The following is an 18,958-nucleotide window of genomic DNA, read 5'->3' as shown; positions in this document are numbered from 1 at the left end:
ACGCCCGGCTAATTTTTTTTTTTTTGTATTTTTAGTAGAGACGGGGTTTCACCGTGGTCTCGATCTCCTGACCTCGTGATCCGCCCGCCTCAGCCTCCCAAAGTGCTGGGATTACAAGCGTGAGCCACCGCGCCCGGCCGAAGATGTTTTCATCTATGCTTATGAGAAATATTGGTCTGAAGTTTTCTTTTCTTAACACTATCTTTGTTCAGTTTGGTATCAGGGTATGCTGTCCTTATAAATGAGTTAGAAATTACTCACACCTGGCCAGGCACAATGGCTCACTCCTGTAATCCTAGCACTTTGGGAGGCCAAGGCAAGCAGATCACTTGAGGTCAGGAGTTTGAGACCAGCCTGGGCAATAGCGCAAGACTCTGTCTCAAAAAAAAAGCCGGGTGCAGTGGCTCACGCCTGTAATCCCAGCACTTTGGGAGGCCGAGGCGGGAGGATCACCTGAGATCGGTAGTTCAAGATGACCCTGGCCAACATGGTGAAACCCTGTCTCTACTAAAAATACAAAAAAAATTAGCTGGGCGTTGTGGCACATGCCTGTAATCCCAGCTACTAAGGAGGCTGAGGGAGGAGAACTACTTGAACCCGCGAGGCAGAGGTTGCAGTGAGCCAAGACTGCACCACTGCACACTCCAGCCTGGGCGACAGAGCGAGACTCTGTCTCAAAAAAAAAAAAAAAAAGAAAAACAAAGAAAAATTAAAAAAGAAAAGAAATTACTCACTCCTCTTCTGTTTTCTGGAAGAGATTGTGTGGAAATAGTGTTATTCTTTTTTCAAATATTTGATAAAATTTACCTGTGAAATCATATAGGCCTGAAGACTTATTTTTTGAAGTGTTTTAAACTATGAATGCAACTTCTTTAATAGTTATAGGATTATTCAGTTTATGGATTTGATCTTGGGCAAGTGTTAGAATTTGATTTTTGAAGAATTGGTTCATTTCATCCAAGTTGTCAAATTTGTCAGCAGAGTTGTCTGTAGCATTCTTTTTATGTATTATTTATCTATTTTATGTTTTTGTAGTATTGTCCTTTTATGTTTGTTTGTGCTATTAATTGTTTATTTCATTCCTGATGTTGGTAATTTGGTATTTTCATTTTAGCAGTCTATCAAATAAGTTGGGTTAAGGCCACATGTAGTGACCAGCCTTCTCTGGGTGGTGGTTTCACTGTTTGTTCCATTTTCAAAGCCTTTGCAGTACTATTTGTTTTTGTTTTTGAGACAGAGTCTTGCTCTGGAGTGCAGTGGTGCAATCTCGGCTCACCGCAACCTCTGCCTCCCAGGTTCAAGCAATTCTCCTGCCTCAGCCTCCCGAGTAGCTGGGATTACAGGTGTGCACCACCGCGCCTGGCTAATTTTTGTATTTTTAGTAGAGATGGGGTTTCACCATGTTGGCCATGCTTGTCTCGAACTCCTGGCATCAAGTGATCCACCCGCCTCGGCCTCTCAAAGTGCCAGGTTACACCGCGCCCGGCCCTTTGCAGTACTAGTTGGATCTGTTCCACATGTGTGCCAGCCAGTGGCCACAGGGACGTGGGTATTCATGCAGCTTTAAGTTCAGTTCTCAAAATCTTTAGTATGCTGTTTAGGATCAGCTCCATCCATGTGCGGCTTGGACGTGAAGCCAGGAGTTCATGAAAACAACGTTATGGGGTCACTTTCCCAAGGTGTTCTCTCTCTGTGGTCTGTTTTTTTCTGGTTCTCTTGGGCTCTGTTTCAGTCCTCTGGCTGCCCACTTCCCACCACCGCACCTGTATCAGGGGCTAAGTGGTAGGAAGAGTGAGAGAAAAATGCAACAGGTGTTCCCTCACTTCTTGGGACCAGAGCGCTTCCTACTGGTGTGGATGGATTCCTCTGAGTTTTTGGTACCTGCAGGCCTCTCATTGCCACTGCTATCACTGACAGGGGACCCGTTCCTCCTTGAGCCTGAACTAGAGGGCTTCTCCAGGAGTTTTCTCTATCTGCTCACTTCTGGGTCTCCCCTGAGTCCACTCTAGAAGATACTGGAGGGAAAAAATTGTAACTTCACCACCTGTTTGGTGTTACCTCAGATTCTGGTCTTCTCCAGTCTGCTTGTGACTACTTAATTTTCAGGGTGCTCAAATAGCTGCTCTGTGCATTCTGTCCACATTTTATTTTATTTTTGAGACAGAGTCTCGCTCTGTCACCCAGGCTGGAATGCAGTGGTGCCATCTCGGCTCATTGCAACCTCTTCCTCCCGGGATCAAGTCATTCTCACACCTCAGCCTCCCCAGTAGCTGGAACTACAAGCATGCGCCACCACACCCGGCTAATTTTTGTATTTTTAGTAGAGACAGCGTTTCACCATGTTGGCCAGGCTGGTCTCGAACTCCTGGCCTCAAGTGATCGGCCTGCCTCAGGTTTCCAAAGTGCAGGGATTACAGGCATGAGCCACTGTGCCTGGCCCTGTCCACCTTTCATAGCTGCAGAGTGAAACCTTCTCACTTAATCCTACCTGGAACTGGAACCGAGCAGAACTGAATTTTAAAAGCCTCACTCTTTCTGTCCAGACTCTGGGACGTCAGGTAGTGAAACTGGGTTGGAGGCCAGGCAGATGGAGGGCAGTGGGCAGATGTGAAAGTGCTCAGGTCTGGCACTGACAGGATCTGCTGACAAGCTGCACATGAGGGATCAGGAAGGACAGGACTCAAGGTGACACCCAGGTTCACTTCTTGGTCATCTGCCAGGTCTGGAAAGTGACCTGCAACCTTGGCTAGGACAGTTTCAAAGTAGCGAGTGGTGGGTCATATGCAGTGGGAAGAGGCTAGGAGAGAGGTTGAGGCTACAGGAGAGAGAAAACAGCAATAAGGCTGGGTGCAGTGGCTCACGCCTGTAATCCCAGCACTTGGGAGGCCAAGGCGGGCAGACACTTGAGGTCAAGACTTTGAGACCAGCCTGGCCAACTGAACCCTGTCTACTGAAAATGCAAAAATTAGCCAGGCATGGTGGCGCCCACCTGTAGACCCAGCTACTCGGGAGACTGAGGCAGGAGAATCACTTGAACCCGGGAGGCGGAGGTTGCAGTGAGCCGAGATCATGCCATTGTACTCCAGCTTGGGCGACAGAGAGAGACTCTGTCTCAAAAAGAAAAAGAAAAAGAAAAAGAAAACAGCAATAAAACCAAGTCCCCCAGCAAGAGGGAGAAAATCACCCTTTGAAGCTGGGCACTGCTTCAAAGGGGAGAAATGTCTCCCTTGGAATCATTTGGGATTCACATGGCAGGGGGGATGCAGGGAGCATGTAATGGCAGAGAGCTGAGGGGCTCAGCTGTGGATCTGGTTTTGTTCTACGCATGAGGAAGCAAGATCTTTTGCAGTGTGGCAGGAGGCAGCAGTGAAAATACACAGAGTAGCAAGGACGTCTAGAGCCACTGGGAGATGGGAGAGAAAGGTGGTGGGGGACTCACACGAAGGGGACAGGTACTGATCAAGGCCAGCAGATATTCTGGGTTTGAGGAGTGTGGTCTGCATGGCTGGGAGGGTCACTGCAGAACGTGGCTGCATAGCATGTGTATATGTGCTCAGCAAAGGGCCCTATCACCCCTGCCTGAAGGTAGAAGGTGCAGAACTGACAGGTCATCACCCAAAGACCAACAGTGTCACTTCTGTCAGCTGAGTGGCCACCACACTCTAGTGACTGCTGGGCAGTTTGTAGCATGATTTGATTTATCCCTCTTGACAACTCTAAGAGGTTTTTTTTGTTTTGTTTTTTGTTTTTGTTTTTGTTTTATGGAGTCTCGCTCTGTCGTCCAAGCTGGAGTGCAGTGGCATGATCTCGGCTCACCGCAACCTCCACCTCCTGGGTTCAAACGATTCTTCTGCCTCAGCCTCTCGAGTAGCTGTGACTACAGGCGTGCGCCACCATGCCCAGCTAATTTTTGTATTTTTACTAGAGACGGGGTTTCACCGTATTGGTCAGGCTGGTCTCGAACTCCTGACCTTGTGATCCGCCCACCTCAGCCTCCCAAAGTCAAAGTGCTGGGGTTACAGGCGTGAGCCACCGTGCCTGGCCCCTAAAAGGTCTTTATCATTACATATACTTTGTAGGTAAAGAGACAGAGGCAGAGGGACCTAGCTTGTAAGTGACACAGTCTGGATTCAGGCCCAACCTGTCTAGTGCCTGGGCTGCCCCATGGTTAGATAGAGGACAAACAGGCGTGAAGGAAGCCAGACAACCAGGAGAGAGAGGAAGAACTCACCCCAGCAGGGGTGAACCACAGGGCGAGGCAAAGTGAGAAAGGAAAAGAAAAACGCAACTGCCGCCTGGAGGAGTTAGATCTAGAAGGGCACTGGAAGGGTAACTGCTGTGGTGGCCAGAAAAGAGTTTCTGACTTTAAGATTACTGAGCCAGAGCCCATAGGGAATGGAGGTGACCATGTGGGGCAGAGGCGGGCAGGGCCTAGTGAGGTCAGGCTGCGTGGGGACTGGTGCACCACGTTAAGGCACGGCTGAAGATGCAAGGACATGCCGACCAGGGAATGAGGCCCAGGGGTTGAGGACAAGCTCCATGGCCAAGGGCCCTGGTGGACCTGAGGGCCGAGATGGGTGGGGTACAATCCTAGCAGAGGCACCAAGACACCAGGATTTGGAAGAATGAGTGGCACGGGGAGGGGAATGCTGAAGAGGGGCACAATCGACCAGTCCCTGGGCCAGGTTTGTCCCTCTTGGAGGGTGGGGGCTGAATAGGTGAAAGTTCCTTCTCCTGGTTGGACTCTTCTCCCCAGAGGTCCAACATTCTGATGACCCCTCGGGGACCTTATAAAGACAGGTGAGCAAGCCAGCCCTGGCTGACACAACATGCCATCAGAAGGGCCTCAATCCAGCCACCAGATGGCAGCTGGAAACAATACAAAGCTTCCCGAAGTCAAAGGAGGCCTACACTTCGGAAGCTGCTTAAACAACCAATCACACAGTCCTGGGGTTGCCTGATTCCTCATCAGAACAGCAGAAAACTCCATGCCCTTCCTCATATGAATTTTTCTAATAAAGGATAAGAAAGGAATTGAGAATCTAACAATAAGGACTCTCTTGAAAGGCTGCTTGGTCCTGTGGTGAGCTCTGGTCTCTGGTGATATGGGGCCCTGTCCATCTCCAGCCCAGCAGGGAAGTCTCCTGATCTGTGGCCCAGGACATCATCTGAGGTCCCAGCCATCAGCTGCCCAGAGCTCTGCACCCACTCTGCTCTAAGCACCCCCGTGGGTCTGGCATGCCCAGTGGGTGTAAAGCATGACTGTTTAGTGGCCACAGCCTACACAGCTATATATGTTGTCCGTCAGCAGCTGAGAAGTGCCCACAGGAGAACACAAGTGAGCTCATCCTGGCTAGGGTGTTGGAGATGCATGTGCTGAAAGCTAAGAGGTCAGGAAGATAGGGTCCTAGCAAGAAAGAGGAGAGGCTGCCCAGCAGAAAGAGTGGGTATACAGGAAGAAAGCAGAGGGGTCAAGGACAGGGAGTTTTTATGAGCTTAAAGACAGATGTGGGGAAGATCAGTGACGGGGACAGGAAGACGTAGTCAGCAGAAAGCTATATGGCAATGGGAGGCTTTGAGGTGGGGCAAGGGCAGCCCCAAGAGGCAATGACCAAAGCTGATCCAGAAGCCAGGGGGCTGGATAGGTCACCCCCTGCCCCAGCACAGCAGCAGGAGGTCCATGCAGAGGAGCTCCAGGTAGAGAAGTCAGACACACATGGAGACCCCAACATGAGGCCGGCAGGGCAGGACAGCACAGCACACAGGCTTCCCTGAGCCCAAGGGAGTGCCCTCGGGGGTGACACAAAGGACATGGGGAAGGTAAGGCAGCTTGCTACAGAGCAGGGTGAGGTGTAAGCCGAGGGGCACAGGGAGAAGGTGAGGTGCCTACTCCACCCCAGCTACAGCTCTTCTCTCCTCTGCATGGGCCAGCGTACCTGTGCTGCCCACATGAGTCTCTCCTCAGCCCCAAACAGTGAGCTCCTCAAAGGCCAGGTCCAAGCCTGTGCCTGTTCATCTCTGAGTTCCCTGCATCTGGCTCAGCCCCCAGGACACACAAGGACACCAATGAAAGCCTGCTGAGGGACATATGCATGCACTTTAGTGCATAAGAACCATTTTGCCTTTGAGTGACCTTGCAGGATTGCATTGCTTTCTTTCACAGAACAGGAGCCTCCCATTGTCAATAATAAACAGGAACTATAAACGGGGAGTGTGCAGGGAAAACACATCTAGGGAGTTTCGGCATCTTCTCGCGCACTTGGAAAAGTCTGCCCAATTTTTGGCTGAAGTCCAGTCAAAAGATTCAAAGGAAAATCTATTTTTTCCCCAAGCAGCAGAAAGAAAGACTCAGAGTAATTCTTGCAAGTGCTGTGTGCCTCTGATTTCTTGGAGTTTGATCAATGTGACACAATATTTGGGCATAACAATTAAGAACAAATAAATTCCACACAGGGAACAATGTGTCATCCAGTCCCAAATACACAGGTGGAAGGGAATGTGAGAGCTGCCACCAGGCAAAACGGAAGGAATACCAAACTGGCTGGAGAAAAGGCCACTGAATTCCAGGGCATTCTACAGGACATGCTTGCTTCACTGCTTTCAAATCCCTCTCATAACTTCAAATATGTGGAAAAAGTTTGTTTCCCCCTGCAGGGTTGCAGGCAAATATGCCCTTCTCCTGGGGATAAGTCCAATAGTAACTCTTTTCAGGGGGAGCCAAATAACCCGTGTTCAAACCATCACATGCAAAATCCTTGGGAAAGCACATAATCCCGCTCTGTGGTGGCTGCTGACCAAAGACGGTTTGGCCTCCTGGGGTGGACAGGTGACTTCTACACTCTGGCCACTGAGCCTGTCCAGCCCTCCCATCTACCACCCTCCTGGCCAGATGGAGGTCCTAGTCCCAGATCTTGCCCAGGCCAATACCCTCAGCTTCAAGGGAAGGAGCACGGAGCTGTCTCCACCAAGTTATCTTGAACCTCCCCTGGTGACTCCCAGGCTGAAGGATGCTGCAGTCTGACTATGATGCCCAGGCCACAGAGGACACCCATGGTCCCTGAACACATCTACCCTTTTGCTCCAACCATTCCACCACCTGGAGTCTTCTTCCCTGCCCTCCTCACCTCCATCTCCATATTCCAAAGCTTCTCAGGTCTCCCACCAGTAACATCCCACCCCCACACCCCACCTCCAGCCACCCCAAGACACTGAGGGCCTCCTACCTTACACTGTGCTAATCCATATGCAAGTCTCCCTTCCAACCACAGAGGGTCTTGGTTCTCACCTCTGTGGGAGCTGCTACACCTTGCTCCTGAAGTTTTAGTTCATATAGGGCTGTAAACTGAAAAAAAATTCGAAGCCCCGCAACCATGTAAATGGGCTCCTCCTTCAGCCAAGGGCGTTCCAAAGTTAACCTAAAAAAAGTAGCTAGGGTCATGATGGGAAGTGGGGGTTGGACATGGCTCTGTACCCTCCTCCCTTTGGAATTCAGGCACAGCTGGCTAGCATTAACATTAAAGCAGAGATCTTAAGACTTTTTGTAGCAATGACACCAAGTTCCAGCCTGACTCTAGTATAGTATCACATGACAAATAGCAGGCCCTAAAAGAGATCAAAGTATTTTACCTGAAAATACATTTCTTTGACATATTTTGAAATGGCCCTGCAAATCTGTCTCTTGGGAAAGTCTGTGTTCTCTAGAGAATCTCTTTCCTTTTCCAGGTCTTTTCCTTGATCCAGGAGAGAACTAAGAGTGTGGTACCTTTTTAAGTCTAGTGAGAACCATTTACAATCTATTCTCTCTGAAGCCTGCTACTTGGAGGCTTCATCTGCATAATAAGAACCCTGGGCCCGGCGCGGTGGCTCACGCCTGTAATCCCAGCACTTTGGGAGGCCGAGGCAGGTGGATCACAAGGTCAGGAGATCAAGACCATCCTGGCTAACACCTCGTCTCTACTAAAAATACAAAAAGTTAGCCAGGCGTGGTGGTGGGTGCCTGTAGTCCCAGCTACTTGGGAAGCTGAGGCAGGAGAATGGTGTGAACCCAGGAGGCAGAGCTTGCAGTGAGCCGAGATGGTGCCACTGCACTCCAGCCTGGGCGACAGAGTGAGACTCTGTCTCAAAAAAAAAAAAAAAAAAAAGAACCCTGGTCTCCAGGACCCCTTATCTTAACCCAGACGCTCCCTTGTATGGATTCCAGGTCTTTAGATAAGCTCTTTCAACCAACTGCCATTTGGAAAATATTTGAATCTACCTATGACCTGGAAACTTCATCCACTCCTCTGCACCCCTGTGCCGCCTTTCTGGACTGAACGAATGTACATCTTGCATTGATTGATGTCTTATGTCTGCCTAAAATGTATAAAAACAAGCTGTAGCCTGCTTGGGTACATGTTGTCAGGACCTCCTGAGACTGTGTCATGGGTAAGTCCTTAATTTTGGCAAAATAAACTTCTAAATTGATTGAAATTGTCTTAGATATTTTTTGGTTTATAGGACTATGCCATTTAAATGGCATTCATTCCCTCTGAAAGGTTAATGTACAAGAGCATATAAGGTGCAGAAGTCTACCAGGGATTTTTATTTTTATTTTTTGAGATGGAGTCTCGCCCTGTCACCTGGGCTACAATGCAGTGGCACAATCTCCGCTCACTGCAACCTCCACCTCCCTGTTTCAAGTGATTCTCCTGCCTTAGCCTCCCAAGTAGCTGGGATTACAGCTGTGCATCACCACGCCAATAGAGAAAGTTTTACTTTTTCCATTCCAAATTTTCCTTTTGTTCATTTTTCTTGTCTAATTGTTCTGTCTAGAACTTCCAGTACAATGTTGAATAGCTTTGGGGAACTGGGCATCCTTGACTTGTTCCTGATCTTAGGGAGGAAATTTTCATTCTTTCGTCTTTAAGTATGATGTTAGCTGTGGGTTTTTCATAAATGCCCTTTATAATGTTGCTGAAATTGCCTTCTATTCCTAGCTTGCTGAGTGTGTTCATCATGAAAGGGTGTTGAATATTTGTCAGATCTTTTTTCTGTATCAGTTGAGAGGGCCACATGTGGCTTTTTTCACCTTCAATCAAATTGGTGTACTACACTGATTGTTTTTTGGTTGTTGTTGAACTACCCTTCCACTCCTGGGGTAAGTCCCACTTGGTCATGGTGTATAATCCTTTAAATATGCTAATGGATTTTGTTTGCCAGTATTTTGTTGAGGGATTTTGCAGCTATATTCCTAAAGGATAATGGTTTATAGTTTTCTTTTCTTGGGATGTCTTTGTGTGGCTTAGGTATCAGGGCTGGCCTCATAAAATAAGTTATTAAATGTTTCATCCTCAGGCCGGGCGCAGTGGCTCGTGCCTGTAATCCCAGCACTTTGGGAGGCCAAGGCAGGCAGATCATCTGAGGTCAGGAGTTCAAGACCAGCCTGGCTAACATGGTGAAACTCCATTTCTACTAAAAATACAAAAAACTAGCTGGGTGTGGTGGTAGGTGACTGTAATCCCAGCTACTCGGGAGGCTGAGGCAGGAGAATCACTTGAACCTGGGAGGCGAAGGTTGCAATGAGCCGAGATTGCACCACTGCACTCCAGTTTAGGCAACAAGAGCGAAACTCCATCTCAAAAAAAAAAAAAAAAAAAAAAAAAGGCAAAAAGTATTTCATCCTCTTCAATTTTTTGGGAAAAAATTAAGAATTGGTATAATTTTTTTTTTGAGACAGTGTCTCACTCCACTGCTCAGGCTGAAGTGCAGTGGTGAAATCATGGCTCACTGCAGCCTCAGCCTCTGGGGGTCAAGCAATCCTCCCACCTCAGGCTCCCAAGTAGCTGGGACTAGAGGTGTGTGCTATCATGCCTGGCTAGTTTTCATTTTTCAAATTTTTGTAAAGAAAGGGTCTCACTATGTTGCCCAGGTTAGTGTTAAACTCCTGGGCTCAGTTGATCCTCCCTCCTAGGCCTCCCAAAGTGCTGGAATTACAGACGTGACCCACCAGGCCCAGCCTTGCAAGTTCTTTAAATGTTTGGTAGAATTCACCCAATTAAGCCATCTGGTCTTGGACTTTCCTTAGTTTCAAGATCTTTGATTACAGATTCAATGACCTCTTCATTGTAGGTCTGTTAAGATATTTTATTTCTTCTTTACTCCGTTTTTGTAATTTGAGTGTTTCTAAGAGTTTGTCCATTTGCATCCAGGTTATCTAATTTGTTGACATAAACTGTTCATTATAACCCTTTTCATCCTGTTCTTATAACCCTTTTCATTTCTGTAAGGTCATTAGTAATGTTCCCACTTTCATTTCTGATTTCAGTAATTCGAGTCTTCTCTTTTTTTCTTAGTCTAGCTAAAGGCTTACCAATTACGTCAGTCTTTTCAAAGAACCAGCTTTTGCTTTCATTCATTCTCTCTATTGGTTTTTCTATTCTCTATTTCATTTACTCTAACTCTAATTTTTTTTTTTTTTTGAGACAGAGTCTCGCTCTGTTGCCCAGGCTGGAGCGCAGTGGCATAATCTCAGCTCGCTGCAACCTCTGCCTCCCCGGTTCAAGTGATTCTCCTGCCTCAGCCTCCCAAGTAGCTGGGATTACCAGGCGTCTGCTACCACATCTGGCTGATTTAATTTTTAAATTTTTTTAGTAGAAATGGGGTTTAAGCATGTTGGCCAGGCTGGTCTCAAACTCCTGACCTCAGGTGATCCGCCCACCTTGGCCTCCCAAAGTGCTGGGATTACAGGCGTGAGCCACTATGCCCAGCCCAACTTTAACCTTTATTGTTTCCTTCCCTCTGCTAGCTTTGAGTTTAGTTTGTTCTTTACCTACTTCCTTCCAGTATAAAGTTTGGTTTTTCATTTGAGATTCATTTTCCTTCTTTTTTAACATATATTTTTAAAGCTATAATTTTTTTTTGTATTTTTTTCTGGCACATAAATGAGGAATAGATAGAGCTATACATTTCTCTCTGGGCACTGCTTTTGCGCATTCCAAAATTTTGGTATATTGTGTTCTTGTTTTCATTTATCTCAATGTATTTTCGAATTTCCCTTGTGATTTCATCTTTGATCCACTAGCTGTTTAAGAGTATGTTGTTTAACTTCCATGTATTTCTGCATTTTCTAGTGTTACCTCTGTTATTGATTCCTACCTTCATTCCACTGTGGTCAGAAAAGATACTTCATATAATCTCAATCTTTTTTTAAATTTATTGAGACTTGTTTTGTGGCCTAACATATGGTCTATCCTGAAAAATGTTCCATGTGTACTTGAAAAGAAATTATAATCTGCTGTTGTTGAGTGGAGTGTTTTGTATATGTCTGCTAAGTCTAGTTGGTTTATAGCACCTAAGAATTGGTTTTTTGTTTGTTTGTTTGTTTGTATGTTTTGAGACAGAGTTTCACTCTGTTGCCCAGGCTGGAGTGCAGTCGCCTGATCTCGGCTCACGGCAACCTCTGCCTCCCAGGTTCAAGCGATTATCCTGCCTCAGCCTCCCAAGTAGCTGGGACTACAGGCATGCGCCACCACACCCGGCTAATTTTTGTATTTTTAGCAGAGACGGGGTTTCACCATGTTGGCCAGGCTGGTCTCGAACTTCTGATAGACATCCAGGTAGGAGGGGACTGTACTTGGATTAGCGCATGGCAAAAGAGCTGGGGAGTAGCAGGTGATTTCAAGAGATAAGTAGAAGTAGGAAGTAGGCTTCCAGCAGGATGAGACAGGGTTCTCAGCTCAGGAAAATAAAACAGGCCCCAGGATAACCCACAGTGGCCTGCCTAAAGTGCTATCTGTGTCCTTGACCCAGCTGGCCACCATCAGCCAGGCCCAAGGAGAGCGACATTAGGCCATCTTCTCTCATTCAAGGCTGCCCTAAGCTGACTCCAAGACAGGCAAAAAGTAACAAACCACAACTCTCAGACATCAGCCTGAGAGCTTAGAGAGGAGGACCTTGCCTTTAACAGAAGGCCATCAAAGGGCTATCTTCCGAGACATAATGAGGTGGTCCCAATCTTTCTATAAACACAGAGTAGCCGTCTGAAGGCTTTTCCTTCACATACATGGTTCATTCATGCTGCAAAAAGCCAACAGGAGAGGAATCCTACCTTGAATGGTACCTGGACGTTTGTCTCTGTTCTGTGCCCTTGCCCAGAAGGCTGCCCTCTTGGCACATGTGCTGCATCTCATACAATGAAGGAAGCTGAGCCTAAGGTTACTCCCTCAGGGGTCCCCTTCTCCCCTAGATGAAGTCTGGGCTAGCAATCTCTAGCACCGCCCAGCTGAGTTAACAAGCACTTCCCCACTCCCCACCCCCACCCCCCCCCCCCCCCCACCCCGCCAACTGCAAAAACCCCTCGCATTGGCTGTCATAGGAAAACTGTTCCAGGATGACTAATCCCACGATTGCCACCTGCTGCATTATTTTCAAGAAGTTCCTAAAAAATAAAGCAATTTATCATTTATATATACTCAGAAAAGCGAAACCAGGAAGAGAAAGCTAGATCTCTAGGGAGCATCCTCACTTGGCCAGTGTGAGTGCCCTGAGCCTAGCTGTGCCACCAGCCACAGCTTTTGCCACAGTGGCTTCCCACAGGCATACAAACGGAGGCCACGGGTCCTTCTGGGGGTCCCAACACAGCCCATGTCTGAGGTGGTCCCACCTGCCTCCTTCACTGGGTGATGGAGTGGTACCTGGGGGACCCCCATCAAGCTCAGCATCATTGCTGACACACGAGAGCTACATGAGTGCTGACCTCAGGGAGAACAATTACCAAGCAGGTGACCCATGCTCCAAATGAGTGAGACAAAAGAGAAAGCCAGACTGGTTTTCAGTGCTCTTTAATACTCACTGAGACCCTAGAGCTAGGAGACAGACCCCAACATGGGAGACAGGGATGGGGCATAAGGACCAACATCACTAGCTCCCATCCTGCTGAATGCCGGAACTCCTTCCACAGGACTCACCATCTCCCCACCCAGTCTCCAAGATAGTCCGGGAGAGCAGGGGCTGTGCCCTCTTCTCACCTGGAGCCCTGCCTCCCAGACAAACACATAGGTCTGTGGAATACACCATTCCGCTAATGACTTCAGAAGGATCACAGTTGCATGCGTAGACACATTTTTCAACCATCAGAAACATTTACTGTAGCTCTGGGCAGGCAGGGCTGTGGGAGATGTGTGTCCTCACACACTCCTGTTAACATTCCATGGCACAACCCCTGTGGAAGGCAGTTTGACAATACCTTGAAGAATTACAAAGGTATGCGCCCATTGACCCAGCAAGCCGGCTTCCTGGAACATAAATTTCATTTATGCTCATATGTGCATGAAATGAAGTACTGGTAAGGTTACTCATGGCAGCACAGTATGTCACAACAAAATAAGGAAAACAAACCAAATGCTCATCAACAAGCTATAGGTTAAATAAACTATGGTCCACCCATACAATGAAATGCTACATTGTCTAAAGAACAAGGAGGAGGCTTTTTACATATTGACAGTGAAAATTTCCAAGACATATTGCTAAATGGAAAATAAAGAAGGCGGTGAATGCAGTTATTTTGAAATAAGTACCTATTTGAATATATATGTAAAGATACAAGTATCTCTGGTTGCCTCTGGGTAGGAGAATGGGGTGGGTGACTGGGAACCAGAAGTCAAAGACAAGACCTCACTGTGTAGGCTTTAGAAGCTGTTGGTTTATGAGTCATGTTAAAACATTACTTTTTTTTTTTTTTTTTTTTTTGAGACAGAGTCTCACCCTGGTGCAATCTTGGCTTACTGCAACCTCCGCCTCCCAGGTTCAAGCGATTCTCCTGCCTCAGCCTCCTGAGTAGCTGGGATTACAAGCAAGCACCACCACGCCCAGCTAATTTTTTGTATTTCTAGTAGAGATGGGGTTTCACCATGTTGGCTAGGCTGGTCTCAAACTCCTGACCTCGTGATCCACCTGCCTCAGCCTCTCAAAGTGCTGGGATTACAGGCATGTGCCACCGTGCCCGGCCGAACATTACATATTTAAAAAATAAATTTATTGGCCGGGCGCGGTGGCTCACGCCTGTAATCCCAGCACTTCAGGAGGCCGAAGTGGGCATATCACCTGAGGTCAGGAGTTTGGGACCAGCCTGGCCAACATGATGAAACCCTGTCTGTATTAAAAATACAAAAATTAGTGGGGCATGGTGGTGTGTGCCTATAATCCCAGCTACTTGGGAGGCTAAGGCAGGATAATTGCTTGAACATGGAAGGCAGAGGTTGCAGTGAGCTGAGATCATGCCACTGTACTCCAGCCTGGGCAACAGAGTGAGACTCTGTCTCAAAAAATAAAATAAATTTATTAAAGTAAGAAACAAAATGTCTTGCTCAGGACATCTGAGCTGGCCTCCCTAATAGGCAAAGACAGCAGCTCTGGCTAAATGGTTTCACTCTCCACAATGGGGGAACCTGGGGAAAAGGCTGGCTTGAGGCACAGACTGACTGCTGCTTCTGGACCTGACCCACTGCAGCATCTGAAGGGTCTGCTGAAGTCCTGACTAGCCCAAAGAAAGGCACACACAGCTCCTGCCCACCAAAAACTGCTGGCCAGACAGAATGGCTGAGCCTCTCACTGCTGACGATGCACAGAACATGCACGCACCTTCACCTTCCAGATTGATCTAGGCTGGCCTGGGTCTCTTGGCCACCACTGCCCACCAGCCGCTTGCAATTCCCACTTCCTTCAGACTCATGACACCACCATATACACACCCGCTGTCCCAAGTGCTCACTACCTGAATGAGTGTTCATCACGCGGACAGCCTTGGCCTTGGCCAGCTCCAGGGCGGTGATCCACTGCTGCCGGTCCACCTCTGAGCTGGCCTTGAGGTGGTAGCTCCTGGCCCCACTGGTCAGCAAGATACCACAAGAGTCCTCCGTGTCAATGTGCGCGGTGGACAGGTTGATGGTTCCACGGCACGTGTGGGCCATTTCACCCTGATTTCTGTAGGATGTAAGAGAAGGAATGGGGTGAGGCTCCTAGTCTCAATGGCTCCAGACTAAAGAAACCCTCCAGGCAAATCCTCAGAATCTTAGACCCTCAGAGCTGGGAGAGGCCCTGGAGTCAAAGTTGGGACATGATGCCTATTGGAACTGCCTGGTCGTGGCTTAGTTGAGGGGGACTCTAAGGCCATGACGGCTCTCTGTGGGGAGCGGCAGAGGGACAGGAGCCTGCACTGGTGCCACGTGTGCAGGGAGTGTCTGGTGTGGTCTAAAGCCTTGCAGACACCACGAAATGGCAGAATGACTGCCCAGGGTCTCTCAAGACAGATCAGCCTTCGGACTCTGTGCTAAACTCTTTCCATTAAGTCTTAGAACCACAGAGTTGGGGCCATGCGCGGTGGCTCACACCTGCAATCCCAGCACTTTGGGAGACCGAGGAGGGCGGATCACTTGAGGTCATGAGCCAACATGGTGAAGCCCTGTCTCTACTAGAAATGAAACTGCTTTTGCAAAATTATGACTGAAAGAGATCTAACTTAACTGACTCCATCTTGCTTCTAACCTCCAAGCTGTCTTTGTTCATTCCTGGGCATAGGCTGAATTAACTTTGAGAGAAATTTAATTTGTAGTTTATAGTTTAAACAAAGATGGAAACAGCCCTTTCCCGAAGCAGACCTCCTTCTTGCCTGGGGACTAGAGTAACATTAGCCACAGGATTAGAAATTATGGTTTAGGAGTCATGCATTTGGAGGCTATAAGATTCTGACCCTCCCTAAACTGCTCCTAAGAGCAGTGCTTGAGATATTTTGCAAACCCTGCACTTGATGGATCAGCTGGCACCACCCACATCGATAAATTGGCTCGTCTGATCTTGTGGCCCCCACCTAGGAACTGACTCAGTACAAGAAGATAGTTTTGATTCCCTATAATTTCATCCCTGACCAATCAGCACTCCTGGCTTACTGGTTCCCCCACCACCCACCAAGTTATCCTAAAAAACTCTTCTCCCCTTGGCCGGGCGCGGTGGCTCACGCCTATAATCCCAGCACTTTGGGAGGCCGAGATGGGCGGATCACCTGAGGTCAGGAGTTCAAGACCAGCTGGCCAACATGGTGAAATCCCGTCTCTACTAAAAATACAAAAATTAGCTGGGCATGGTGGGGCTTGCCTGTAATCCCAGCTACTCGGGAGGCTGAGGCAGGAGAATTGCTTAAACCAGGACCGGGGAGGCAGAGGTTGCAGTGAGCCAAGATCGTGCCACTGCACTCCAGCCTGGGCTACAGAGCGAGACCCCGTCTCAAACACAAACAAACAAACAAAACAAAACAAAACAAAACAAAACAAAACAAAACAAAAACTCTGCTCCCCGAATGCTCAGGGAGACTGATTTGAATAATAATAAAACTCCCATCTCCTGCACAGCAGACTCTGTGTGAATTACTCTTTCTCTATTGCAATTCCCCTGTCTTGATGAATCGGCTCTGTCTAGGCAGCGGGCAAGGTGAACCCCTTGGGCATTTACAAAAATACAAAAATTAGCTGGGCATGGTAGCGTGCACGTGTAGTCCCAGCTACTTGGGAGGCTGGGGCAGGAGAATCACTTGAACCCGGGAGGCGGAGGTTGCAGTGAGCGAAAAGGTGCCACTGCACTCCAGCCTGGGTGACAGAGTGAGACTCCGTCTCAAAACAAACAAAAAAAAAAGAACTACGGAGTTGGAGCAGGTTGGGATCCTGCCACTAAAACTGAAATTGGAGGCCCAGAGCCCAAGGGGGCAGACGTAGAGGCATCTCCTGCTGGGAGGCACCTGGGGCTAGTGTCTCCCCGATGCTGTCCTTTTGTTCTATCATGAGATCTACAGAGCAAGGATGCCCCATTCTCTGGCTCTACATGGATTACTTGAAGGCATTGGCTGGGCAAACACAGTGCAACCTCATGACAAGGGACTTATAAGATGATGGAGGTAATGGTATCAAAATAAGGGAAGGGTAGGTGACTAAAATGTATGCCATTTCCAATTACAATCAATGTCGGAAAACGGAGATCCAACTATCATGACTGGATCTAACTCACTCCTTAGACACTTGAAGGAAATTCAGAACCCCTACGACATAATAAATCTTTTTTCATGAAGGGCATTAGAAAAGGAAGAGTGATTGGCCAGCATTTAATACTGCCAGTGGCAGGAGCTCATTTGGTAATTTTCTGCTACCTTTTAATGCTCATTTATTTTCCCTGGCTGTTCATCGTCTGTCATGTTTTTGATTCTTCTATCAGTTCTAAAGTCAAATGACTCGACACTCAATCAGACATTTGTCAGCTGGGCGCGGTGGCTCATGCCTGTAATCCCAGCATTTTGGGAGGAGGCAGCAGGTGGATCACTTGAGGTCAGAAGATTGTGACCAGCCTGGCTAACATGGTGAAACCCCGTCTCTACTGAAAAATACAAAACTTAGCCGGGCGTGGTGGCGGGTGCCTGTAGTCCCAGCTACTCAGGAGGCTGAGGCAGGAGAATCACTTGAACTCGGGAGGCGGAGGTTGCAATGCGCCAAGATCGCGCCATTGCACTCCAGCCTGGGCAACAAGAGCGAAACTCCATCTCAAAGAAAAAAAAAAGACATTTGTCTTTTTTTGAACAGTGATTGTCTTTTCCAATTCCCTTGTGCTTTGGGCACATTCCTTACAGAAGATGACGTGTAGCTGAAGGAAAGCCCAACTCTTAGCTGCTGGTATCTTTTGTTCAAAGGACAGTCACTCTAATTTAGAAAACTGGCGAAGCTGGGCATGCCTGTTGGAAGCCTGACACTTTTAGATTTAAGGACATTTTAGGCTAGAAATTGTTCAGGTGTTAGTGTAGTGACTCACCAAAAATGACATTATGGCTTAGCTCAGAAATAAGAGGGGGATGGGCAGTGTTCTGGACAGAGAGAGCAGCAGGGGCAAAGACCGCCAGGTGAGGAGCAGTTCTCAGCTTCCAAGGAATAGAAAGAAAGGTCCTTTGGCTAGAGTGCGGACAACAAGAGAGCAAATGAGAGAAAAATGAAGCAAAATAATCAGGCAGGTGGGTAACCATATTTCTGGAGTTGAAAAAAAAAAATAAGGAAAAGAAAATCAGGCAGGGACTAAATTATACCTTGTAGGCTACGTTAAGGATTTAGAGTCTCAGCCGTGCATGGTGGCTCACACCTATAATCCCAGCACTTTGGGAGGCTGAGGCGGGTGGATCATGAGGTCGGGAGTTTGAGAGCAGCCTGGCCAACATAGGGAAACCCCGTCTCTACTAAAAATACAAAAATTAGCCGGGTATGGTGGTGCATGCCTGTAGTCCCAGCTACTCAGGAGACTGAGGCAGGAGAATCGCTTGAACCCTGGAGACGGAGGTTGTGATGAGCCGAGATCGTGCCACTGCACTCCAGCCTGGGCAACAGAGCGAGACTCCATCTCAAAAAAAAAAAAAAAAAAAGATTTAGAGTCTCATCCTAAAACTAAGACATTGAACATTGTGGGCCTAAAATCAGGAAAGAAACAGAGATGGTCAAGAGTTCTTGAAGTTAGGTTGGGCGTGGTGGCTCACACCTGTAATCTCAGCAATTTAGGAGGCCAAGGTGGGAGGGTCATTTGAGGCCAGGAGTTCAAGACCAGCATGGGCAACATAGGAAGACCCCATTTCTACAAAAACAATTTTTTTTTAATTAGCCAGGTGAGGTGGTGTGCACCTGTAGTCCCAGCTACTCAGGAGCTGAGGTGAGAGGATTGCTTGGGCCCAGGAAGTAGAGGTTACAGTCAGCCATAATCATGCCACTGCATTCCAACTGGGTGATAGAGTGTCCATATGGACACAGAAAAATCACTAAATGCAATACAGAATCTTGGATTGAATTATAAAATAGAAAAGAAAAGACTAATGAAATTTGAATAATGTTTGGAGTTTAGTCAATAGTATTATAATGACTTTAGTTTCCTAGTTTTGAGAATTGTACTTCGGCGAGGTAAGATGTTAACA

The 18,958-nt window shown here is 47.7% G+C and overlaps 1 protein-coding gene across 14 annotated transcripts in view; it reads right to left on the bottom strand.

Annotated features, from left to right (window-relative positions):
* Positions 1-18,958, bottom strand: part of OSBP2 (oxysterol binding protein 2) — a 248,474-nt gene that overhangs the window by 155,393 nt on the left and 74,123 nt on the right. For all 14 annotated transcript variants that reach the window (XM_058431268.1, XM_058431265.1, XM_058431267.1 and 11 more), the window contains one exon: positions 14,750-14,958. In XM_058431268.1, the coding sequence (XP_058287251.1) occupies positions 14,750-14,958 (209 nt within the window). The remainder of the gene's footprint in view (positions 1-14,749; positions 14,959-18,958) is intronic.

The sequence above is a fragment of the Hylobates moloch genome, unplaced genomic scaffold (genome assembly GCF_009828535.3).
Source record: "Hylobates moloch isolate HMO894 unplaced genomic scaffold, HMol_V3 SCAFFOLD_19, whole genome shotgun sequence".
In the NCBI taxonomy this organism is placed as follows: domain Eukaryota; kingdom Metazoa; phylum Chordata; class Mammalia; order Primates; family Hylobatidae; genus Hylobates; species Hylobates moloch.
Note: the sequence above shows the minus strand (reverse complement) of the source record. Positions and strands in the feature narration are given on the sequence as shown.